Source organism: Pocillopora damicornis, chromosome 5 (genome assembly GCF_964200805.1).
Source record: "Pocillopora damicornis chromosome 5, jaPocDami1.2, whole genome shotgun sequence".
Lineage (NCBI taxonomy): Eukaryota > Metazoa > Cnidaria > Anthozoa > Scleractinia > Pocilloporidae > Pocillopora > Pocillopora damicornis.
Window position 1 is genome coordinate 16,003,255 of NC_142674.1, and position 26,032 is coordinate 16,029,286.

The 26,032-nt window shown below is 37.9% G+C and overlaps 2 protein-coding genes across 2 annotated transcripts; both read left to right on the top strand.

The window, feature by feature from the left end:
• The first annotated feature begins 962 nt into the window (after positions 1-962).
• LOC113667813 (uncharacterized) lies at positions 963-22,173 on the top strand. The gene is made up of 18 exons (XM_089205929.1): positions 963-1,388; positions 1,654-1,695; positions 5,359-5,541; positions 6,270-6,503; positions 7,288-7,611; positions 10,987-11,250; positions 11,384-11,665; positions 12,233-12,283; positions 13,002-13,271; positions 13,798-14,043; positions 14,736-15,008; positions 15,180-15,461; positions 15,773-15,895; positions 16,479-16,506; positions 17,373-17,560; positions 20,145-20,242; positions 20,703-20,783; positions 22,084-22,173. The coding sequence occupies exons 1-18, from the start codon at positions 1,283-1,285 to the stop codon at positions 22,171-22,173; spliced, it is 3,165 nt and encodes a 1,054-aa protein (XP_089062055.1). The 5' UTR covers positions 963-1,282.
• Positions 20,069-24,476, top strand: LOC149045630 (uncharacterized). The gene has a single exon (XM_089207379.1). It carries the CDS (start codon positions 23,212-23,214, stop codon positions 24,133-24,135), a length of 924 nt encoding a protein of 307 aa, XP_089063505.1. The 5' UTR covers positions 20,069-23,211; the 3' UTR covers positions 24,136-24,476.
• Positions 24,477-26,032: the final 1,556 nt, after the last annotated feature.

The following is a 26,032-nucleotide window of genomic DNA, read 5'->3' on the forward strand; positions in this document are numbered from 1 at the left end:
GGAAATGTAAATTTAGGCGCTAATGCTCGCTTTCCATTTGTTGAGAAAGTTATTTAGATCATTAACCGCTCCTCCTTTCTTATCTCGTCTTTTCTGTCTAGCCAAAAGGGAAGGTAACTATCAATATCATCCGTTCCTATAAATAAAGAACTCTCCTGTGGCTTAATATACACTACTGACTCTCTGCACCGGCTGATTGCTGATCAGCAAATTGCAATCGTAAATAGCAAAGAATTATCTGCGTATGTATCAATGGCAGTTAGTGATAGCTGTTAATGTTATAATGTTACTATCCAAACGATTTTACTGATGTGGACAGTACTAGTATAAAATCAATACCCAAGTTCCGTAATAAACGATATTTGTATAATTATCATCAGACATCAGTCATATTTGGCTGATTGGTTGTTTGATTTAACAAATTTTCTTACATTATTATCGATCTCAATGTAAAATATTGACGTACCAAAGAAACTGGTTGGTTCAAATAAACAAATGAATAGATAAATGGGCTAACATCTTTTCAAAATTTTTTTTCTCTTTCACGGCGTTCTTTCCGGATTCATAAGCGGGTGAGTGCGACGAGTTCAGTTTGTTTGTTAAGCTTGTGATGTGTTAGTCAAGTATTCCAAGGCTATATTAAGCCACTTACTTACTCACCGAATGTGAATCTTTCTTTTCATGTTCACCTAACATCCTCATCCTAACTGATATAACAGATTGTAAGTAGCCATGCTTGAACTATCATTTATCAACGAATGGATCCCAGTAGAGGGATTCAGACAGGATACTCTTCTCTGTTGATCAGTGGGTGTGGGGACAGAGATTTTGCATAGAAATAAAACTTTTTTATTGTTACAACAATTGAATTTCAACGTTTCAGGCTTCCGCTATATACTGGTGGAACTTTTACAATAAAGTGGAAAATCAAAAATTGAAATCGTTAAAAATCCTGGTTTGTTTCTTTTAAAATTTTTGCACAGTCATCCATTTGAGCAACAGAAAACAGTGTCACTCTCCCTGGCTTATAACATGATAAGTCCCTGACAGATGTTGAGAGAACACTAATGATGCTAATAAGTAGGGAATTGTAAGCAGGGTGATTTATAAGCTTCAAGCCATCAATCCTTTTTAACTTGGAGATGCTAGTTCGAAGTCTCTTTGGAAATTAGAAACTGGGATATAGACGATAATAATTACGTATTTTGGTATCCTCTATAACAAGCTGCAGATTAATGCAGCAAGGGAAGTAAAGAGCATAGGTAGAGTGATAATATGACACATGACTCTTTGCACACAACTTATTGTTTTTAAAGGTTGTATGGCGTGGTCATCTTGGAGTAGCGGCTGCGAAGAGTGCAAGAACATTCAGTACCGGCAAAGAGTCGGTAAGTGACAAGAGGGAGTTCTTAGAATTTGTGACTCGAAAGTGCAGTGGCGGGTTTTCGCCATTGTTTTACAACTTCCAAAACTATGCAGCATTCATTAGCTTTTGTTCAATTGGATTAATTCTTATGTATAGATTGCAATGATAATTAGGCAGGAACCTTCAGCAGTTATTGTCAATGGATGTTTTCTTTACTAGAAATAAGATGACTTAATCTCCAACCGTTTATTACTTTTAAAAGATTATCTGGATAACCTTACTTCTAGAATTTAACTGCTCAAGAACTTTGGAAGCACGGCCTTGTACATGTAAGTGGTTTTATGTATGAGAAAGTTAAAGACTCAATTGTTGGTGGAAAATGCTGCAAAGATATCCTTCAATTTTGTCACAAACAACAAAGGCAATTTTTCTTTAGTAGAAAAAGGAAGATCATTACAGTTTCATGTAGAACAGGCGTGACTTTTGCGAGCGGGTGCTAAGTATTTTTCCTAAATGAAAATCATGGCTGCAAACTTTGATTTTTACAGCAGGGGAGAACTGGGGAGAGAAAGATAATTGCACCAAGATTCTGAACGAAGGTTAAAAAGAAGTAGAGGGGGAGGGGATGGGGATCAAGTTTTAAATAAATCATTATTTTCCTTTTCAAAATTAAAAAGGTCCTCCTGAAATAAATTCTCGGCGAGAGAAGTCTGTCAAATTTAATTCAATCCTTCAAGTGAATTGTCTTGTGAAGGGTTTTCCTAAACTAGACGTGAAGTGGACAAGAGATGGAAAGCTACCTGATACCACGAACAAGCTCACCATTAAACAAGTGACTTATGAAGACGCTGGTCAATATACATGTAGCGCTAAGAACAGTGAAGGAAAAAAAGAAGCAAGCTTTACTTTTTCATTTTCTGTTCTTTTTTTTTTATTGAAGTGAAAGGAGGTACAGTTCTCATTCATAAAAACGAGAAGGAGTTCTGATTCATAATTGAAACAAATGTTCGATTTTTTTTTCATTACTGAAAAGTAATTTTCATAATTTTTTTGCGAAAATGAAAAAAAAGACGATTCTCGTTTTCCGAATCAGATCTGCGGACTTTTAAAACACATAAAAAGAAAGTTGATTTAGAATCCAAAAATTGTTCAGTTAATGAAGCAATGATGACTTTTAAAAAACGAGTTTAAGATAACCGGTAGAGCAAACATTATAACAGAACTCAGAGAAAAGGTACGCTCTGATCGGTCAAAAATCTATCGGCTATTGTCCCTGTAAACCCATAGATAACCGAAAAATTTTCCTGCCCTAAGAAATGAAGCCATACTAGACGATATCCCAGATTTCAATTTATCGAAAGCCTTTGCTTAATGGAATAGAGGAGGACGCTTTTAGCGCCGCAATAAAAACGAGCAAAATGTTGTTTTCAAACTAACTATTAGCGCCGTTTTAAGCTTTAAATTTCGCTTTCAATTCGCTACATCCCCAACCGGAAGTTGCTCACACTTTGACTGTATCAGCCTATGGAAAACCATTTGAAATGTTTTCCGAGGTTTCTACTTGAGATTCATAGCTTCTTGCAGCGCAGAGCTATAACGCCTACTTTGCTTTCTCATTTTAACGTCGGGTCTCGTATTCTACTGAAACTTTTACTTTAATTACTGAGCAGCGCCCAAATCATCTCACTCGAGGTTTTTTAAGCCCGAGAATAAAGGTGAGAACAGACTGGCACGGACTCCCCATGAGGCTTTTGTGGTCGCGTCGCATCAAAACCTTCCAATTATATTTTTCCTCTAACAAGCGTGAGTTTCCCTTTTGAAAGAGATGATCGCAGGTTTTGTAAAGATTACTTTCATCAAGGGCTGACTCCAATGTTCCATCGATATTTGTTTTAAATTTTTAACTGCCAAGTGGTACGTTGTGACCTTTTGGCTTTTGTGTATGCGTAAGAGCCGATTGCCTGGAGGCAAAGTTGACCCCTAACAGAGACCTTTCTATGATATTTTCTAGGTATCATCCTGCTTTGAGGCGTGGTTTGAATTATAAAAGGCCCTCCTCTTATATTTCTTTCGGAGAATTTGTTCTAAGCAACCTGACTGCTTCGCATTAAATGAAACTATGTTTTACGCCTGGTGGGTGGCACGAGGCGAAGTGCGTAAACTGGAAGGTCTCGGTCGCCTTGTAGTGGGCTTTGCGAATCTCTCTGCTCTAAACACTGTGGAATCGAGGAGGTGATCTGGTTCTCTGATATTTAGGCCGTGAATTTGATACTAGGATGGAAATAGTTAGCTCGTTTAATAAACTATCTACTCCTTCTCTGTCTTAATCCAAAAGAGAGTCATCAATGTAACGTTTCCATTCTCTTGGCCTGGTTTCGCTTTGTTGGATTAATTTCGTTTCAATTTTCGCCATGGAAATATTGGCAAATGACACCGCCCATTTTCGTTTGGGAGAAGTTCTCTTGATTGAATTGTAACAAATTTTCTTGAAATATTAAGCCAAGCATTTCCTTGAGGTAATGCGTTGGGATCGGTGCGTTATGGTTGTTGAACTTTTCGTACACTTCGTTCCTTCTTCTTGAGGTATATTTGTGTACAAGTTAGAAACGTTCATTGATACTAGAATAGTACCTTTGTCTACCTTTGTTTTTCTATGAAATTGATGAAAAGCAGTGGCATCCTTCATATAGGATTGTTGCAATTGCGCCGTAGGCTGGGGCAGTGTCTCCACAAAAGATGATTTTCTCTCGGTAGGGCCCTCGCAACCTGAGATATAGATCTACCGACCGGTATAGGTACGTATATTTTCGTGAGCTTATAGAATGTTGGTATTCTAGGCTGATTGGAAGTTTGTGAAAGCCAACTCTTATTCATGTAATCAATGGGTTTGCCCTGACGCATTTGGTCAATGATCTCATTAACTCTTTTCTGCATGTTTTTCACTATTGGTGCTTTGAAACGTTGTGGTTATTCATGATGACTGTTGTACCTTTGTCGGCTTTTTTTTAGGTTTAATTAATTAATTTGGCTATTTTGTCACTTTTTTTTTTATAATGTTCGCCGTGTGCTTTCCTTTGAGCGGTTGCCTATATACATGTTTTTTCTCGTGAGATATCGTTTTCGTCTTCTTCACCAAGACCTTGTGTAAGGTATTCCGCTAGAGAACTGTCAAAGGCGGACATTGGTGCAACTGTTTATAATGGCTACAACAACATCGACGGTTTCGACTCTTCACGAGTCTCTTCAGCTGTTGTTGTTTGAAGATGGTGTTGCAATAGCAAGGTCTTTCAGGGAAAGGTAGAGTGGTGTTCTCAGTTCCGTTCCCGAATGGAAATTGCTTCTGTGCCCTTTTTATACGTAGATCGTTAGGCTTAAGGATCGAGTTTCCATTATTCCTATTGGTCCCTGATGTTGGTCGGGGAACCAATAAGGAGCAGGCCATTTTGATCTTACCCGATCTGAAGGTTAGAGTGAGTTTTTAGGAAGGCCTTTTCTGCTACGTAATTCGCCTGAAAAGCTACCAAGACTCATAATTGAAATTTGTTACGGTTTTCCATAGAGTTTGTTTCTGTTCCCCCTAAAAAGGAGGGGCTTAAAATGTTGTTTTTAAGCTATAGTTTGTGTATTGTGCATTTGTACATTAACTTATTATGCACGCCAGAGTGTTTGCACATAAAGGACGGGGTCTGTCTGGAAACTATCAACATGGGAATAAAGGTAAAGACAGACCGGCACGGATTCCCATCGCATTATCGCCTTCAAATTATATTTTTGCTCTCACAAGTGTGTCTGAATAAGTTTATTTCAAACCCTAGGGCATCGCGCCAAGTACCAACTTAATGAGTTTACCGTAACCAGATGCTGACATAAACATTCAAATTAATTATAGAGAAAGGTAGAAATACAGACTGCACCTGTGTCTTACATACTTTATTTGTTAAATGATCCAAACATGTCGTCTATGGTTGTTTATCATATGTTTTTGTTTACAGCATTGTCAGTGGATGGTGGCTGGAGTGAGTGGAACTCCTGGAGTATCTGTACCAAGCCAGTTGGTGGTATACAAACAAGAAAGAGAGAATGCACCAATCCAGAACCAGGACGTTGTGGGAAACACTGCAATGGGACCGGAGCACTGTTGAGAGTATGTAGCAACATGTCCAGTTGCCAAGAAGGTAACATACAAATTGCAGCCTTTCTGATTTCCGTGGATGAAAACTTCTTTGTTGAAAAAAAACTGAACAAATTCAGGAGTAAAAATTAGAATAACAACAAATGAATGAAACTACTGGGTTTGAACTTTAATCACATAATCATCTAGGCAAAGTATGTGAAATGCACAAATTATCAAAAGTCAGGAGTTCATGAATGGACAAACTCTTTACATGTATGGAATTCACCATTCTTTTCTTGAAAGAAATGAAACAAATATCCACTATCATTAGTACTAAAATGTAGGTACTAAAATATTGCCACGAGCTTTCGCTAATATTTGTGGTCGCTCTGTAAGAAGTCTGCACTATCTGCGCAATGGCGATTACGAATTTTGTTGGACTGCCCGTAAACAATACCCTTTTAGCTAATCCGGTAATGCTAACTATCATCCAATGACAAGAAACATGCTCAAAAATGCGAGAGCCTCAATTACTAAATAACCTTTTGGCATTGACCTGCTGGCAAAGAAAATCATGCTAGCTAAACAGGAAATTCTTCCACCATAAACTGAAAAGAAATCTTCCAAAAATGCAAGGACTACTGTTTCTAGGTAATTATATGGGGATATCATCAACACAAGAATTTACCTATGTTGAAGTAGTTCACGCTGTTTATTGTTATCCTCATTTTTTTTTTTGTTATCCTCATTTTTTTTTTTTTGAATATTTTCCCCTGCGTTTTGAAACAGAGAAGAACCCATCTTTTGGTACTATGAAGATATTCTCAAACAGCAGCTGGCAAAAGCTTTGTACCAGTCAATGGGATGAAGCAGATGAAAATTCAACCTGCATGGCCATGGGCTACTATAACAACGGTGCTAATGACACATGGTACGCAGAACGTGGCAATGCTAGAGAGATGTCCACCCACTACAACTGCACCATTCCCACCAGATGTCAAAACAAACAACAATTTTGCAAAGGTAATATTGAATTGTACTCATGTAATATCCACACGATCTCCAAAGATGGTAACTTGATAGATTTACTCACACTCCAGATATGAAAACTTTTACGAGATCAATGATCGTTCATCTTCGGGTATCTTTTAGGTTCTAAAAAGGTTTCTATCGTTAAAAATCTAGCGGGTTTCTACTGTTTACACCCTAAGACGATTACAGTTGAATTACTGCCGAAAGAAGAACTTAGCTGCGCAGTTATGCATTTCAGTTTCATGGACTTCATAACCTTACTTCAAACCCTTTACTAAGTTTCCTTAAAACTATTGCATCCTTCTAGTTTCCTTGTTTTTCTCTCTTTAGTGCAAGTAGGTAATTTCACATTTTTTTACTCTATTTATACCTAACTAAACGCCTTTTTCTTGATTATTCTGTGAGAAATGCTTTAAAATGACTTTCTAGTTTAAAATGTTAATCACCCTTTTGTGTTCCCCGAAGGCAAAGAAAAAACGTCTTGAATGTTCCAAAATTATTGAAAAAAAACATCTAGTTTTACAATTTAAAACGCAGTCACGAAGCAATGTAAAAGAGGTTTGTCGTAAAATATTGCAGCAAGGAAACCACACCGTGACAACGAACGATGCGGCCAACGTTCGAATACTGAATAATTTGCACCCAGAATTTCACTTAAAACAAAACACTTAGACTGGCATGAACTATTTATCATTTCGTGATTTATAGGCATTCTTGATTGTTGATAATTAGTGTTTTCCATCTTAACGGATTGAACTTTTTGTAATTTCATAAGTTCCTGTTCGCTTGAATGGCGCAAATGTGGAGTATGGAGGAAGAGTGGAAGTGTTTTACAAGGGGAAATGGGCAAAGATATGTAGGAATAAATGGGACTTAAATGATGTCAAAGTTATTTGTCGTCAACTTGGCTTTGAAGAGGCTTTGGCGGAGTTCATTGGGTCAGACATAAAGGCTGAGGGAATACCTTTTGCAATGTCCGATGTCTCTTGCACCGGAGAAGAGTTTGAACTTGCATCATGCGATCGCATCGATGGAAAGTTAAATATTCCCCCTCAATGTCAATCGGATGACAAGGGTTCTCAAGCGTTGTGTCAACCAAGTAAGCAACTAAATTTTTATATCTGATTAGTTACTCTGGTTTTCGTGGTTGTCTTTCTTCTTCCCATTGACCTTCTAAAGTAGAGGGAAATCAGAGTAAATTGAGATACACAGATGACCAGAAGACCATTTCTAAAACATTCTGCCAAAGTGTGACGTCTCAAGGTGGGGTAACCCGCCTAGCCGGGGTCGCGTTCATGGCAAAAAGCTCAAAAGCGAAATATGTATGTTTTAAAACTTTGTACATACCCCAGCCGTCTCATGGCAGAAATCATCAGAAACCATAACGGACACACAAGGAGTGTAAAATGTTCACATTTCGGAATATTTAGCGTTGTAAATTGACCATATTTGGTTTCCCAAAATATTCCGTAGAACGTATTAAGTCAACGGTTCTCCGCGAAACCAAACACCGCGTAACACAACGCGTGACGCTTTCATGAATAAATACATATGTGTGCGAGAATTAATATTCCATCTTTTTCGAGATGTGAGCTTGGGACACCTCTGCTCAGACTCCTTAATTGCAAGCGCAACAACAACCTCAAGAAACCTCACCCCAGCACCCCGGGGTTGTAAGATTGCATGTAAACGCGTTTTATTTTTCGACCACGGATAGGCGGGTTACCTCACCTACCTGGGGTCCCCCACCTCCACGTAAACAGGCACTTGCCTTCTTGTCACCACCGTTTACTGGCATAAATCACTACAACTTGTAAAAAAAAATCTGACATAACACTCTTACCTTATTTATTTGTTATTTTATCAGCTGTTTCGACGATCAAGTTATGCCCTACCACATTTTAGCCAGGTTAAAAATCTTCTCCACGTTATTATATGAGTTGCATGAAAAGCGTGATACAAATTCAAGCATGAATCAACCTCCAAATTACCAAGAGATAGGTTCTTTTTCCCTCTTTGCATATCTGCATAGCTATAAAAACCTTCCAGGAATTACTGTATTCAGAAAACTAAAATATCCAGATCCATCATTGGTGCCTTTGCCGGCGGAAATCAAAGAATGTTCGCAAAAGTCAATTCGATTGACAAGCTACATACTGATTTAGCTAATTGATCTGTTGTGTAAGCGTCTCATCTTACATGCTAACATGGAGATTTGATGTTCATTTAAATCGTTCGCTGGTGGGACTTTTGAGTATCGTTATCGAGAAGACCGACGTTGTATATCTCAGGTCGTTCCCTTGCGTAGTTGTAAAAAAGACATTTCAAGTCACTTGCGGAGATCCAGAAACTGAAGTTGGTCTTATTTTGTCGCAAGCCGGCATCTTCGGGACGCCAAAAGATACCGATGATTTTACAATCTGCCCCACTCGTAGATCAAATATCGGTACCGGTGTCATAGCGGATTTGGACCCCCCGGTCTGGCAATCTGCAGACAATGCAGAGCCACTCGCCCTCGGGGCGGTCTTAAATCCCTCGCAGTTCATGTGTAACCTTCCTCGCACAACTCGCACTGCACCACTTCATCCCAACACTCGGGCATTGAACAATGACAAAATAAATTAGTGTTACAAGTTTGTCTCTTATTGAGTCTAGCGGTGTTCGAATATCGCGGAAAAGGTTTAAAAACGACCTTTCTCCAGACATTAAACTAAATTCTTGCCCATTTTCCCTTAGTCGAAAGAAACATCCGACGGGATGCCAGTTCGTATGCATTAACGATACGCATGCTTTGAATTAAAAACATACTCTAGTACGCACTGGAACGTAAAATATCATCCATTTTTACTAGAACGTTAAGGATGATGTTCTAACTCAGTTTGTTGTGGGGGGGGGGGGGTGGTCCAAATCCGCTAGCGGATTCGGACCGGGGGGGTCCATATCCGCTTGTGGATTTGAACCGGGGGGTCCAAATCCAGGGGGGTCCAAATCCGCTGGGACACCGGTGTTGGGTGCCTAAAGAAGTGTACGGCCGTGGTAAAGGTAGGGTTAAGTCGATTCCAAAAGCTGATTGGGGAATTGGCAAGCGTGTACCACAGACAGTACGCAAGACGTCTGGAAAATTCATAATACCACCTTGTGCAAAATTACGTGCCCCGTCAGACTTAGGTCTCGATTGGGAATTGGTCAATACACCCCCTTTCAGCACCCAGCAACCCGCTTTTAACTGCTACGCTGCTACTGAAACAACGATTTGTGGCCACAAAAGTGACATATTCAAATACTGTCAATTCAACATAAACAAAAATCTTCATACAGGGTAAATATTCATTTTTGTTGGGATCAATTATTGCGTGACTAGCTTATGATATAAATGGGGTAGGGGAAAACACAACTTAAAACTTGGGCTCCTGGAAAAAAGTAATACCGAAGCGAAATATAATGGCCGAAACAGCTTATCGGTCTAATAAAATCATAAGTAAACAAGGTAAGAGTGTTATGCTAGATTTTTTTACAAATTGTCGTGATTTATGCCAATAAACAAATTTTGCCGGACTTTGAGTTCGTCTCACGATAGAACAACACAAATACACAATGAAATTTTTATAGTAACTTTATAACCATCCTTTTGTCTTTTATAAACTAGAAGCTCAATAGATTCTGCTAGAGCGGTCATTGTTAAAACTGTCTTTGTTTTGGTGCTACTTTTCGACATAGAAAAAGTTTGTCAGACAAAAATATTCACCTTAAAATTAATACTTCTTTGCTAGCTTCAATACTGAGAGGGGATTAAGTTTAGATGTTAAAAAAAAGGATTATGTTGACAGAAATATCGGAGGTCAAGTAAATTCGTTACATGAGGTCACACAACTCGGGTGATATTCACGGTGAAAATTTGCATATTTGAGCGGTCGAACGAAAAAAATAATTTCTCGAAAACTAAAATATTTTTTCACAAACAAAAAACTACACCACAGTTATAAGGACATATTGAGCTGCAAAATATGAAAGTAGGTGTGAAAGCAAATTTTGGGTGACTTGCCGTTGTTTGTCTGATGCATGTTAACATTAGCTCTTAAGAAACTTACCCTCCTTATAGATGATTCAGCTTGGTCTTGAGGTAAAATGACGTTAGCTAGGGTCTACATGACTTTCATGAAGGCAATATGACTGCTCATAAGATCACTTGACTTCAGTCAAGGGTTACCTAATTTTTTTAATGGGTTACATAACCATTTTTGGATGCGATATAATTCTATTCAAAGGTTACATTACGTTAATAATGGCTGACGTGACTTTGTTTGGAGTAATGTAACTTAGTTTTAAGTATGACAAAGTTTAAAAAAATTGACAAGTTAAGCTTTAGTACAGGTAAATATATTCAACTTTTCTCTTTTTGTAGTGTTAATTACAAAAAATTTGACTTATTTTGACAACATCTTCCACACCGAACCATTTTCTTTTTTTTTTGCAGAGAACAAGAATGTGTTGAAAGGGGTTGAACTCTATTTTGAAATTGGTAGCGTAGAAAAGCTTCACTGCTCTATACACAATAAAACCAATTATGCTAGATGGGTCATCAATGGGCGAAAGCTTGAAATAACAAACTCTACTTCTCAAAGGATCAGGGCTGGAGACAATGGTGATCTGTTCATTAAAGATGTGCAGCTGTCTGATGGAGGACTATATGAATGCCAGAGATTGGAATATGTTCAATATAACATTGTCTACATTAATGGTATGAAAACAAATCTTTTTATATTGTAGAAATAGGCTTAACATGCATGACAATGGCATGTAAGACAAGTACACCTCTGACCTTTCAAAAGTGTAGCTATGATATTAGTACTTTTCATTACTCCTTTCAACAGCAAGATTTACTGAGAAGACGTTGAGCCAACAAACCGTTATTGCGTCCGAGTCTGGCATTATAAGCTGTAATGCTGATGGAAAACCAAATCCACAGATTTCTTGGAGTAAGGAAGGAAGAAAGTCCTTAGACCCGAAACGATTCACTCAAGTATCCAATGGTAGCCTGCGTATTGGTTTTGTAAAGCCTGAAGACAATCGAACACTCACTTGTACCATGAAACAAACTAAAGGAGCAAAGAGGGTCACAAGCAAAGACAAAAACATACGAGTGAGAGTTATAAGTGAGTGACCAATGAGATAATATATAGAAGGTCATAAAGTCAGTTTTTCAAATGTGATTAATTTAATTTATTCAATTTCAAAACCTTTTCGCTGTTCATATTCGCAGCTATGTGAGGCGACATTTTATCGTGAACATGTTCGTTCGTTTTAGTTGCTTGAAAGTAGGGTGTCATGTTAAAAAATTATACTTAAGTTATTTGTCAACGGTGTAGTTTCCTCGTTATAACTCAAAGTAAGTGCCCTCTGATGAAGTTTATAGTTTCTTTCCAAACTGGTAATGTGCTTAAATCGACTTCGGTTGGTCGTGGTGACAAATTCACTTTCTGAATGCAGTATAATCGTTTGTCTCGCAATGAAGACACTTTGGATATGGATCGCGACTTTTTGACTGCATATTGTATCTTCGTGCTATAAGGTCGGTTGATATGCATGACCTTTATGAAACTTTCTGTTTGGCTTTGATTGCCTGGAATCCCACAAAAGCTTCGATTGGCACACTTTGATTAAATGTTCTTCCGGAGTCCACTGTCGCAAAGTTATCCTGTTTTTGTGTTTCTTGTGGTCAGCATCCATGTTTCTGGGATGTCTACCGCAATGTCCAATTTATGCTGTAACAGGTAAAGTCTTATGTGGATGGCCTCTTTTACCCTGCGTTTATAATGATAGGATCACTATCAATATACTCTACTTCAGTCCAGACCCGGTGGTTTCCAGGTGTCTTCTGAAACTGCAGAGGCCTTTGTCTTAGCATGTCGTTTCTCGATCTGCCATATTGCTCGTTTAACCTTACTTCGATAGGTCTGCCTGTTCCGCCAATCTAAATTTTGCCGCACTCACATGGAATCTTGTAAACCACGGGCTCCTGTTTTAAAGGTGCAGTGCCATGGATGGTGGGTTTGTTGTTACTATTTGTAACATCAGTGAAGTGAATGTAATGCTTTCGGTTCTTCAAATGCTGTAGGAAACTATTAGCGTTTTCGCGAGCCAAGATTGTGAATGAGTCATATACATAGCGTTTCCAGATCCTTCGCTGGTAAGATGATAAGGTTATCGATTGCTCCTATAACTATATATGTGGAGATTAGCAATAAGGGCGGAGACCAGATTCCCCCTGGCTGCATCTTTTCTCTTACGTAAACTGGTCCGAGATAAAAGGACTATGTAGACCTCAATACGAAGTTCGAAAGGTTCGCAATCTGACAAACGATTATACTTCATATGAAGCGCTACTATCATCATCAAATATTCATTTAGTTACGAAGTCTGATGTGTTCAATATAAATGATATAGGAATACCTCCGATTTCCAATAATATGTTATTTATTTACCTTTTAGTTCGACCAGAAGTTTCTATTTATGGAGCACGCAATCTCAGCATAGAAGCACGCAATCTCGTCATAGAAGGAAGCAGTGTAAACTTTACGTGTAAAGCTGTGGCGGGTCGGCCTAAACCACAGATCACCTGGCTCAAGAATAATACATTGCAAGGAGAGAGTTTGACTCTCTTCTTTTCTGAGATAACAAAGGAGGACGAAGGGCAGTACACTTGTAAGGCAGAGAATGAAGCAGGCATTTCTACCAAAGACATTGATATTTCTGTAAAGGGTGTGTTTGTAAAGCTCACAACTGTATTATAAATCAATCATGCAATTGATGCATCTACGGAGTGCGGATCAATAGTCAGTGGGCCCGACTCTAGGTTAAGGTGTCTGGGTCTGAGCTAAGGGTAAGGTAATTGTAGAAAACTATCAGAAAAATTAAGAACATGCAAGGGCTTTCAGCTATTATCTGCGACTGATTCACCAGTGACGACCAGGTCCTGGATGAAAATTTTTTTCAGAACACTTCATTAGTTATTTATTGCGAAGAACTGGAAAGTCTTGTTGGAATTGTTCCTTTGTTCCCACTCTAACTATTTGATGATTTCATGGATAAGTTAGTGATATAGCCTGACGGACGTGGTTTTCGGAAGGATTTGTTTGATATGGTAAAAAAGTGGCTCGTTGTCTTCTTCTCCTTCTTTTTATTGTTATTTATTCTTGTAATTCTTTTTTTCTTTTTGCGGGTGGGGGAGGGGGGAGGTTGGCTGGCTTCTCATTTTGTAATTTGTGTTTACATGCTTACTTTGCAGTTCCACCCCATGTTCGTAATGAGTCTAGAAATCTCACCATTGCATTTGGCTACCCATTTATTAGAGAGTGTTATTTTAGAGGTGACCCACAAGTCTATGTCAACTGGACCAAGGATGGAGTGCTAATTAGTAAAAACAACACCTTGGTTATTAGAAAAGCGATGTTTAAAGATAAAGGCCATTATGAATGTACTGCTAAAAATGATTATGGCGAAGCAAACTCTTCCTTCTGGATCGATGTCACAGGTAAACCCAAAATTGTAGTTTATGTCATTTATCAAACTTGCAACTTAACAGAGCGTTTGTTTTAAAGTTTAAGCCAAATTTAAATAGACCTATTTTTTTCTCTTTTCATCCATTTCTTGGTCACTTAGAGTTGATTCTGACTTACAGACACCCAGATTGTAAATGAAGATAAATCCAAAACCAAAGAAATAATGAAAAACACCTCCCGCAATTTAGGAATTCCAAATCCTGTGGTCCACTCTAACATTTTTATCCATGGACGCATGTCAAAATGCTCAATTTGGAGACGTCAAATGACATATTTCCTTTTCTTTATCACAAAATGCGAATGTTTCACATTGTTTTGATCATCATTGCCTGATAACTTTTCAAATTCAATAAATACTGCTAAAAAATAAAACTGATAGCCATTAAACATATATGTTTTTAACTTCACACTCAACAACCAGAAAGAAATAAGTGAAGGTTATCGGCACAACTGGAGCAACTTAAGGCAAAGCAATAACTTTTTATGCTTAACGCGAAGAAAACCTTTGGAAAAAATTGACCTTGGTTAAAAATAGACTCGAACATCGCCTTTATTGTTTTGATTTTTTTGTGGTTGTTGTTTCGTCGTTTTATCAAAGGTTGGATAAATGGAGTTAAAATGGACTATACAAACCTTATTAATTTTGGATTTTTTTTTATTGAAGTATCTCCACAGATTATAGAGCCTCCGATAAACCAGTCTGTTACTGAAGGAAACTCTGTGAACTTTAGTTGCCGAGCCTCAGGTGTGCCAGCACCAACATTAGTCTGGATTTTTAATAATGCTGAACTGCCATCTGGTATCAATCAAACCAATCACGAAGGAGAATCATTCCTAGGATTTTTAAGCGTCACAAAAAGGATGGAAGGGACTTACAAGTGTGAAGCGAAAAATAAAGCAAATACAACTAGTTCCTCTGCAACACTGCGTGTATACGGTAAGTTTAATGATAATGACGATAACAATAACGATGACGCTCACTTTGACGATGACGCTGACGATATCCATGGCGATAAAGATGATGTGACGCCAGCACTGAAGTGATGCTGACGATGAGGGTGACAAATATGGACCAGGATTTTAATCAGTTGCCTTTTTCATAACGCAGGAAAAGCCTCTGTTCAAGTTTTTCCAGATAAGTATCCAGCAATCACAGCAGGAGACAACCTCACGTTGACCTGCATCGTCAATGAAGAAACAATAAATGTAACTTGGAAAAAAGATAAAGACTCACCACCTGAAAGAGCAAAGATTGATACGCGATTCGATGACAAGAAGAGCACATTTGCAATAACTGAAGTTGAGAAGGAGGACAGTGGTGTGTATTCTTGTGAGGGACGTAATAAGCTCGGTTTTGTTGACCGTTCCTTTGTAAAAATAAACATCAAAGGTAAGCTGGTGTTACTGTTGTGTCTTAAAAAGGCATAAAACTTTATTAATTGAAAAATATATTTCCAAACAGATTAAAACTATTTTTCAGTTAAAGATGAAACAAATGTGGGTCACCTGACCCATCTGCATGAAATTACCTTGCATTGCTCTGTGAATTTCAGTTATTTTGCTTTTAAGAGCAGGTGTCAGTCAAGGGTTAAATAATGCTCCAAGCTATTACAAAGCTATTCCAAACAACTTGAATTTTATCAGTTCTTTTACTACCGTCGAGATTTGTCTAATGGCCACATATTTATCTTACACAATTAGCGAAGCAAGTGCCACGAGCTATGCAAAGTTTCAACACTTTGTGGTATTACATTGGTGGATCAGTGGCGGCAGCGACTGTCATTTCGCTAATTGCCTGGTCTTTCTGCAAGCGTCGAAGGGCAGGTGACGTCCATTTTTGTGTTATTTCAGATTTCTTTTTCTGAAAGTAAAAGAAGGAAATGTGTGTGTGTGTGGGGGGGGGGGGGGGATGGGGAACACTGAGGTAAGAGTCTAAGAGTAGAGATATTTTTATAAGAATTACTCGTGTCCGGCCAAAAATGCTAATTGTAGAGTTTTTTCACATCTGCATATGTTTTGATAACAATTATAAATTCAGGAAATATCACGTCACTCTTCATTTGTGTAAATTCAAATTATACTGCCATTACACAGAAATTTAATTAGAATTTTATGTCAGTGAGCTATTATAGGCAGGTCATATTGTGCATTTCCAGCACTGATTTTGAAGGTCCTTCTTTAGTTCCGGAAAGTGCACTAACCAATCAAATTACAAAAAGGTTAAAAATTATATCCAGCTGATTACCATGACAACCAGCCATATTCCTTCTGTCGCTGTTTGACAACAGAGGCAAATATTTGATACACGTGGTTTCTGAGTCGCAAGCTTTCACTAAGTTAATGATGTCATTCTTACTCACAACGAAGCTATTTCTTCCATCTTTTTCCACATATCCTTTGTTAATAGCCCCACCTGAGGTGCCACCCAGGCTGCAGTAAGTGAAATTTTTTTCTTTTTTTTTTTTTTTTTGCTCATTGTTTGAACGTGTCGTTATTTCCGAAGTTTCTAACTCTTGAATAAGATTTAGTAGAGAAGTGATAAGTGTCACTGCTGAGCAAATACGTCTTTTGTTATCAGTTTGGACCGATTATATTCACCATTAAGAGCACACTGGCTAAAATAAAAGGTTTTTCTTTCGATGCAGCTGCAGTTTTGAAGAGGTTCTTATCAAATGGCAGTCAAATGTTTCCTAATATTCTTTCTGTTTTGGATTCGTTCGTCCTTCAATTGTTTTAACACCTTGTTTAGTATCTTTTTTTTTGTTACCAGTATGCATGGTTGTGGGTGGCGTACTTTTAAAGAAGAAGAGAAGCTTTGACCCTTCGTCACTTTTTGTTACAGAAACTACAGTTGAAATACACTCGGAGTCTTGTAGACCGATTTAAAATACCACTCGATATATCGATTGTAGACAATACTTCGGATGGTTTGGTTAGTATTTTATTTCTCGCGTAGGAGGCACGATATTTATATGATGTAAAATGCCGAAAAACAGTCAGGTTAGGTTATTTTGAGGTTATCTTCTATCTTTATTCAATTTTTTTTCAATAAAATCTCCTCTCTGGGTCGAAGCGTCGAAAAACAGGGTTCAGTAAATTAGCATCCAAATTTCACCTTGTTCAATAATTTTTCATTGGCAAGTGATAATTTTCTGAAGCACCCGGAAATGAAATGAAAAGAAAAAAATTTAAATTGAAGATATATATCTTCACTACGTTATGGTAAACCAGATTCAAAGAAGGAAAAGATAGATAGGTAACACAGATAGTTAAAGTCTTGTTTTCATCTGCAATTATTCAGTGAAGGGGAAGATGAAGTTGAGATGGATCAGCTGAACGCTAACACAGACGGATGGGAGATTGCAGCTGACCGCCTGATCCTTCGTGAGCATATTGGCAAAGGGGCATTTGGTTCAGTGTGGCGAGCGCTACTGGGTCGTTCCCGTGGCAGACCTGGAAATCGCACAGTTGCTGCGAAATGCTACCTACGTAAGTACTTTTTCAGATCTTTCTCTCATACAAAGCTTGATTGAACTATCCTTTATTAATTTTTTAAGTAATTTATCCTAATAAAGAGTATTTCTCTTAGAACATGCTTTATTAACCTACCTGATACATAACATGGATAGCTTAAAAACTATGCGCTGTTCAAATGATTTATCAGCTGGCATGTCAAATTAATTGTTAGCGGATGGTTCCCGGGGGGGACCAGTTGTTAAATCTTTTGTCATACAACGCTACTAAAACAGAACAGAACACGAATATCATTTGGAGTATTAGAAGCTGTGAAGAAAAATGAAAATTTATTGATTAAATTGCATTCAAGTGTATAAAAGCGGAAAATAATACAATACTAGAAATATGTCACTCCGTCGTATATTTTGCAAAGTTACCCGCTTTGAAGTTTTTGATGGGAAATAATGTCATGAGATCTCAAAGAAACCTTGAGAGGGTGAGTCTAGCGAAAAAATCTCGAAGCAATTTGCCAGCTTAGTCTAGTGATGGTAGTATGAGCTTCTTCCGCTGGAAAAGCTGAAAATTACAATGCAGTAGGACCTGTATTAAGCGGTCAGTTTTGAAAATCCCGAAACTTTCCTCCTTTACTTATAGTACTTTTTATATCAAGCGGTTGTGGTCACCTTTTACTAAGTCCCAACAGCCTATTTGTAATGTTCCCCACCTTTATTGAACGGTCACTAAAGCGGAAGTACTCAAATAAAATTAAGAATAATTTTTCAAGTAAAATTGAATTCATGTTTATCTGCCGAAATCAATGTTAGTAATATTTTTGAGCGAGGTTGTATATGTTATGTGGTCCGTGATGGCATAGAATGGCGTTTTTTAACTTTTATCAGTAGTAGCCCTATTCCGTGGAACCCATATTAAACGGTCAACCATTTTCCGTGCATGACCGCTAAATACAGGTTGGACTGTAACAAGCTGACAGAGTCAAATGAATTTACAATAGCTCCGGAAATGCTCACGAGTTATTGTAGCTTTTATTAGGATAAAAGCAATGATTATGTACCATATGAACGGTAGGAGACAAGAAGGCGGAAACAGAGCATATCTTTAAAAAAAATTGTCTCAAATATCTATTCGACCGACTATTAGGTATTATAACAGGTGGAATTTCTAGGCTTAATTGCGTCTCTACTTTTGTAAGTTGTCTGTAAACAATTGCGCTTCAATGCTCGAGATGAGCAGCGTTTTCCTAACCAAATAATTTTTTCAACGAGGATGAATTATTTTGTAAATTTCATGTTCAATACAGTGAACAATACGGCTAACTGACATTTTTGCCAAGTATGGATTATATGGAGTTTAGTTACCTAATTTTTTTTTTATGTAGACCAAATGCATCATAATTTGCGCTGGTAATATAACACCAAGTATACAACAATTCTATATGTGGATGTTTACCACATAATCAATTGTCTCTCTTGTCATGCAAAGTTTGTTTGTTTATCTAATTTTTGTGTGGTTTCCTAGCAATCTCCGGAGAGAAAGGAAGGAAGGCCCTGCTGAGAGAGATCGAGTTATTAAAACTCTTTGGAAGGGAGGGCCACGAGAATGTTGTTAAGTTCATTGGTTGTGTCACAGTTGGAGGTAATCAGCTATTGTTATGATTATAATCAGCTAATTCACAGCAACGATTGAGACATCTCTGAGTTCAACCACTGGTACAATTACTTCTATCAGTATTCATAGTCCATACTAAGATGGTGTACTAACTCAATGGTTATTTTCAATTGTTTGACTGTTTTAAATGAATTTACTTCGCACTGTATGAGGGGCATTTTACTTGGAGGATGTTAGCTCTAAAATCTACATGCTGATTGTGATAAAAACTTCAACTTACGATGGCAAGTCTTTGTCTATTTATCTGCCATCTCTGTTTTTTCTGTCTGTCTGTCTGTAGATTTCTATCGGCCGTATGTGTCCGTCTATTTTCTATCTGTGTGTTTTCTTCTTTCACTTTCCCTCTCTGTCTCTACTTTGATTCATTACAGATATAACTTGAGGTATAACTAGATAAAGCATGTACAATTCAAACACGTTTTGGAACTTCTGCACTGCTTGCCGTAAAATAATTTTCTTGTTTTTCCCTTTTAGCTCAGCCAATACTTATCATGGAGTACCTGTGGCGAGGTGACTTGCTGGGTTATCTCAGAAAATCCAGGGGGGTTTTCGACCAATATCATCATGGGGTCGGAGGGGTCGACCACTTGACAACATATGACATGGTGCTGTTTGCTAAACAAATCGCACATGGTATGACTTTCCTCGCGTCCAGAGGGGTAAGTGCTCAAGCTCTTTCTGGTCAGCATGAGGTCCTGCATGTGATATAATGGCATGACTTGCAAATCGTCAAAGTAATACTCCATACGGCTAAAAATATCCAGCACATTAGAGTCACTATTTCACCGAGAAATAGTCTGACATTAGCATGATGTTAAACTTTCTACCAATATTTTACTTTTTTTTATTTTTTGTAGTTTATAAAAGTCTCTTTTAGCAGATCAAATAATTATTTGTTTTCGATTTCAGATAATTCATCGCGATCTTGCAGCTCGTAACATCCTTCTTGATGAGCATCGTGTCTGCAAGTTGACTGACTTTGGGCTCTCTTATCAGGATTTCAAATACGGCCCAGGAAATGCCAAGAAGGTAGTTTTTAGAATTTTTTCATCATTTAGTCAATTGGTTTTGGGGCTGCTGGTATGGAAGATAAAAATGTGAAGAATTAAATATTACTGTCCTTACAAACCTTTCTTTTCAGTTATACAATCTTCCTGCAAAACATATTTCCTTTTAATGGGAAGCCATCCTAAGCGTATCGAAGCTTTCACAGAAAAAAAAGAATGAACACAGGAAATAACAAAGCCGGAAGAGATATCGTTTTCTGAATAACAAAGATGCAAACTCGAAGGGCAAAGTAACAGAAAAATTTAAAGCAAAAAGAGTGTGTGAATTGTTTTCATAGAATTTGTACAAAGGTGTCTACTGCTATTGACTTTATCGTGAATCCTCACATCACGGTTTTAATCTTATATGCAAATTATTTTAGGAGCTGTATACAAGCCTCTTTAGATTTCAGATGTTTATAATATTTTGGTTACTCATCCAGGGATGTATCCCAATCAAATGGACTGCACCCGAGATTCTCTTTGGACATGTGGAACAGCTGTCAACCAAAAGCGATGTGTACGTACTGTATAGTTTAATAACTAAATATTTTCCATAAGTGAATATTTTTTACGATTCTACCTTAACGTAGCGAGAGAACCTAGAATATTCAGTGCTCTATTGATCTATTGATTAGAGGGTCATTAGGAAACGTCAAGCTGAGGAACAGTTGAGGTTACAGCTGTAGTATGAGACTTTATATGAATATTAAGTTTAACGAGCAATATCCACAATCTGTTAAGGACAAGAAAAAACGGATGAAAGGATGAGTGGATAATCAAACTAAAAAATATGGCGTTTTCTCTTAGGGAGGTTGCTTATATCTTGATGGCATGTTTTTAAACATCCCAAGTATCTAAGTAATTATTATCTTTCTAACCCAGTTGAGATATATCGTCATCCTTCCATTTCTTTGACAGGTGGTCCTACGGAATCGTCTTGTATGAAATCTTCACTGTCGGTACTTAACTTATTTCTTACTTTATATTCAGGAAATATACCTGCCGAAATTGCACGCATAATTACTAACTGATGAGTGATACCGAGCGGACAAAAGAACATTGTACAATAGAGAAGTAGAAGCAACACTCAATGTCGCTGATAAATAAAATTATGACGATGCATAGCAACTTGAAATAAAGCTAAAGTTTAAGTAGAACTGAAAGTATTTAGTACATTATTGAAAAACCTTAAATCCATTGCTACACTTAAATTTGTTTTTTTTTACAGTACTCTTTCATCTGATGTAAAACCGAAATGTATTTCAGCAATTAATTGTCGTTTTGACAGAAGAATCATTTCGATTGCGCTGAGAGGAATGAAAGTGATTACAACAAAAAAAGTGTGCTTTTTCGGCCAACAGAAAAAAACATTATTTTTCCACAGGAGGCATTCCTTACGAAGGATGGTCTCAATCCACGACAATGAAAAAAATCGAAGAAGGTTATCGTCTGCCAAAGCCTGAACATATCGACGACAGTTTGTAAGTGTTGCTTCCTTTGTGTGGAATGTTATATAAGTCAAAAGCAACATCGATTGCTGCTGTGGTCAGGTGTTTTTGATACACTCGCTCTGAATAAGTAGCCTTCCTAAGAAATTATTTTTATCTTGTCACTACAAAAATTAAAATGAAAAGTTGTTGAGTCGAATAAAGAATATGCTGGGTTTTTCATCACAGAATTCGTTTGAGCTGCAATGTAATGAGATAAACTTAGCATTTCAGTTATTTTTGTAACTAGTTGTGGTTTCTCAACTTCGCTACTTGCAATATTAATGCCTACCGCAGAATTACTGTGATCATATGTCCCTGTGTTTTTCTATAGATACGCGGTGATGTTAAACTGCTGGAAATACGAAAGCGCCAGCCGACCACACTTTGTGAAGCTCTACCAAACAATGGATACATATATTAAAACAAAGGTTTGCCATACAGCGTCTAATTCAGGATATACTTGAGAAATTGAAATTGGTATCCTACCAAGTCAATTGCAAATTTCTTTTCATTTCAATGTGATGTCAAAACGCCTTAACTACCCAGCCGCTAACAATTTGTGAATTCAGTTTCATCATGAACTAATGTTACTTTTAAACATATGCAAGTGTGGTTACGTTATGTTAGTCTGGATCATCCTTATTTCCCTCTGTTGTCTACACACAAGAAAGAACGGAACAGATCTTAAAATAACACTTTTGGAAAACTTTGACAGAAAGGAAGACCTTACCTGACTTTTATTCTTATCAATTCATGCAAGTACTAATGGTTCTCGTCTTTGTGATTGATATCTGATCTGCTCTTTTTTTTTCTTTTTAGTGACTCATTTTCGGAATTTCTTTGTTGAATTTTTGAAATTCATTCGTTCAAGATTTTTTAACTCATGCAGTTCCTGATTACCTTCTAATCTTTTTCATAGACATATGTAGATATCTTTGACGATGACAAGTATGATCAGGATAAGTACAACTTTGTCGATGACCGTGGAGCTGTTGCAAACCCAGAAGATGCGGGACCGGACGAGCTAGGAGCAGCTGCAGCAAATCCCATCGGTGAAGTGGGTGAACACGGTGCTACGACACATCCCTTTGTGGTTGCAGTGGACGATGATGCTACAGCTTTCCCTCTTGGAATTAACGTAGGAGACGAAGGAGCATCTGCAACAGATCCCGACCGTGAAGTGGGTGAACACGGTGCTACGGCACATCCCTTTGTGATTGCAATAAACGATGGTGCTCAAGCTTTCCCTTTCGCTATTAACGTACCAGAGAAAGGGGCAACTACAGCAAATCTCGCCCATGAAGTGGGTAAGCACGGTGCTGCTGCACATCCCTTTGTAGTTGCAATTGACGATGGTGCTACAGCTTTCCCCTTCGCTATTAACTTACAAGACAAAGGGGCAGCTGCAGGAAATCTCGCCCGTGAAGTGGGTAAGCACGATGCTACGGCACATCCCTTTATGGTTGGAATTGACGATGGTGCTACAGCTTTCCCTCTCGGAATCAAAGTAGAAGAAGAAGGTTGCGCAGCATACCCTTTTGAGAGTGATAAGAAAGATATGGATGCCCAAGCGTACCTTTTGGAGAGTGATACTTTACCATACCTTAGCGAGAACGAGGAAGAAGATGTTGATGACTCCGAGTGCCCTCTTGCAATTGAGGAAGAAGAAATTGATGACTCCGAGTGCCCTCTTGCGATTGAGGAAGAACAAATTGATCCTTTACCATCCTCCCTGGTGATGGACGAAGACGGTCTAGCTGCTTCAGCATGTCCCCTTGTGACTGACGAAGAAAATTCTGATTCTTTAGCATGCCCCCTTGTGGTTGAGGAAGAAGATTCCAATAACTCAGCATGCTCCCCTGTACCTGGGGAAGAAGATTTGGAAGCCACAGAATGCCTTTCTGTTACTGAAAAAGAAGATCCTACCTCTTTCGCACGCTCCGCAAATGAGGTGAACAAACCCGATGCCTCACCGTTCCCTTGTGTGATCGAAGAAGAAGATCTTGATTCTTTAGAATACAATCCTCTAAGCGAAAAAGGCCTCAGTGATTCCGTCTTCCCTCCAGAAATTCAAACTGATGACGAAGAAGGTGTAACAAGTGAACCAGAAAATACCGTTTGTTATGAAGGTGCTGTAGCAGTTCAATCTGAAAAGGAGGCAGTAGAAGAAGAACCTAAGACTTGCCAACTACAGTACACGAAGGATGAACAAGACGATCTTGGAAACTATATGGACGACCAAAGTGATGCTGTAGACCTTTTTGACGGAGACGCTGGCGTACAAGAGTATGATGGTAATCAACTTACTGCTGCGGATATAGACGAAACTGGAAGTGACGAAGACGAGGAGTCATCTGAAGCAACTCCTCTTGTGCAGGACTGAGGCTTAATAGCAGAATTGCTGAACCTCTAAGGTTGTAGTCTTATAACACTCTGTGGTAATTTGTAGTTTATATTTCGAGAATTTCAGCCTCAATATTTCATGGTTTTTTATTTTAAGACGTAGGTTTTTTCGTACTTTCACTTTAGTAATGCTTTGGTAGTGATGGTAACCATTTTCATAGTTTATAAACGGAGGTTAAGTGGAATTTCCTTCAAAGAAAAACTTGTTTATTTGCTTCACTTTAGCATTTCTTAGTTTACCGTTTATTCACTAGGTGCACTTGTCAGTGCTTTGTTGATGTTATTGACTGTAGGCTGATAGAGACAAAAAAACAGAAAAGAAAGAAATTGCTGTTAAGATAATTTTTATAACTGATCAAGTCAGAAGTGCTGCGCAAGTTTGTGAGTGTTGTTCCTAGTATAAGTAATATTTCCTAATCTAATTAAGAATAATTTATTTGTTGTAAAGCACTCCCTAAATGCTTCAATAAACTTATTTAAGCTAAACTCGTTTTGTTTACTCCATTCATTGCAGCAAAATTGCTGGTCTGGATCTAACTGTAGATTTGAAGGATACCATAAACTAAAATGACATCTGGCCTCCTTCAAAGAGCGCTGAGTTAGTTCTGATAAGTGTATATATTTTTCTATTCCCAGCTTACGCTCGCTTAGCAACCAGGAGTAGCATATCCTCAAAACATTATTAACCCAATACATTTTATCCTTTTTTTAGACAGCTACTGACTCACCGGCCTTTTCAATCGAGTTCTCTATTCCAGTTTGTTGATTAGATAGGCGGTATTAAGCTGATTAGTCTTGAATGTTGTTATTTCACATCACTGCTTCTAATCATTGTCTGAGAAAAGTGTTTTAGAAGTTTGAAACATAAATGACCCCATTGTGATGATTCTTAGTGCAGAAGTTGGCCTAAGGCAGATATTCCAAGTGCCAAGGAAGCATTAGTTTTTACTTTTTATCTCCACAGTTTCAGGCATTTGGCGTCTCGGGATATTGTGTTTGAATATTGTTGACACTAATCGTACCTTCCTGGTGCACTATGTCAGCAAATATGTCGAGTTTAATCAGGCAATAGATGGCGTTTTCGAGAAACACAGACGAGCTAATATAATAATGGATTCTCATTCAGTCATTATCAGTTGTTTTTTTCACGAGCACTTACATATAACGCTGACATTGCCTAACCTATTACTTCAACTTTCATCTTGAGAAGTACTGTACTATGATTTTTAGAGAAATAGGCAACGGCAGTTATTTTCTTACTGTCCATCGTCGTTTTTCTTGACATGAGCAAGGCCTTTGACAAAATAAACGAGGGCATTTCGGCGTGGCTTAGTTCATCATTAATCCATCTGTTAGAAAACAAGTAGCGCTCATGAATTCTGAGTCCCTGACTCTCTGGTCTTTGAATCCAGAGCGCCACAAGCGGTTATTCTATGACTTGTTTTGTTCAGAATTTATGTAAATGACTTTTTATATGCCTCTCAATCTTGTTTTACTGAATATTATTGGATGATACTAAACTTCAGATTTCTCTCCCAGTTCAAGGCTGGGCTAAGACAATAATTTTTTTCTGGGACAGGGAGTGTCCTTAAAATGAAATCTCCCGAAAATCTGACATATTTCGATCCATATATAGATATAAGGAACCCAAAAGTAGTCACTAAAACGTTACTCCGCACATCCTTCTCCACTCACATCCAGGGGATTTGCGCCCAAAAATGTTGTGATTATTACAGGAATAAATTATTCAAAATCATATTTTTGTATTATTTTATCTCACAGTATTAAATTATATACAAAAACAAATATTCTTCTAAGTGCCGGTGGCTAGGGGTAGATATTTACATCTGCGCTTGGCAGCTTGGTAAATTTCCACC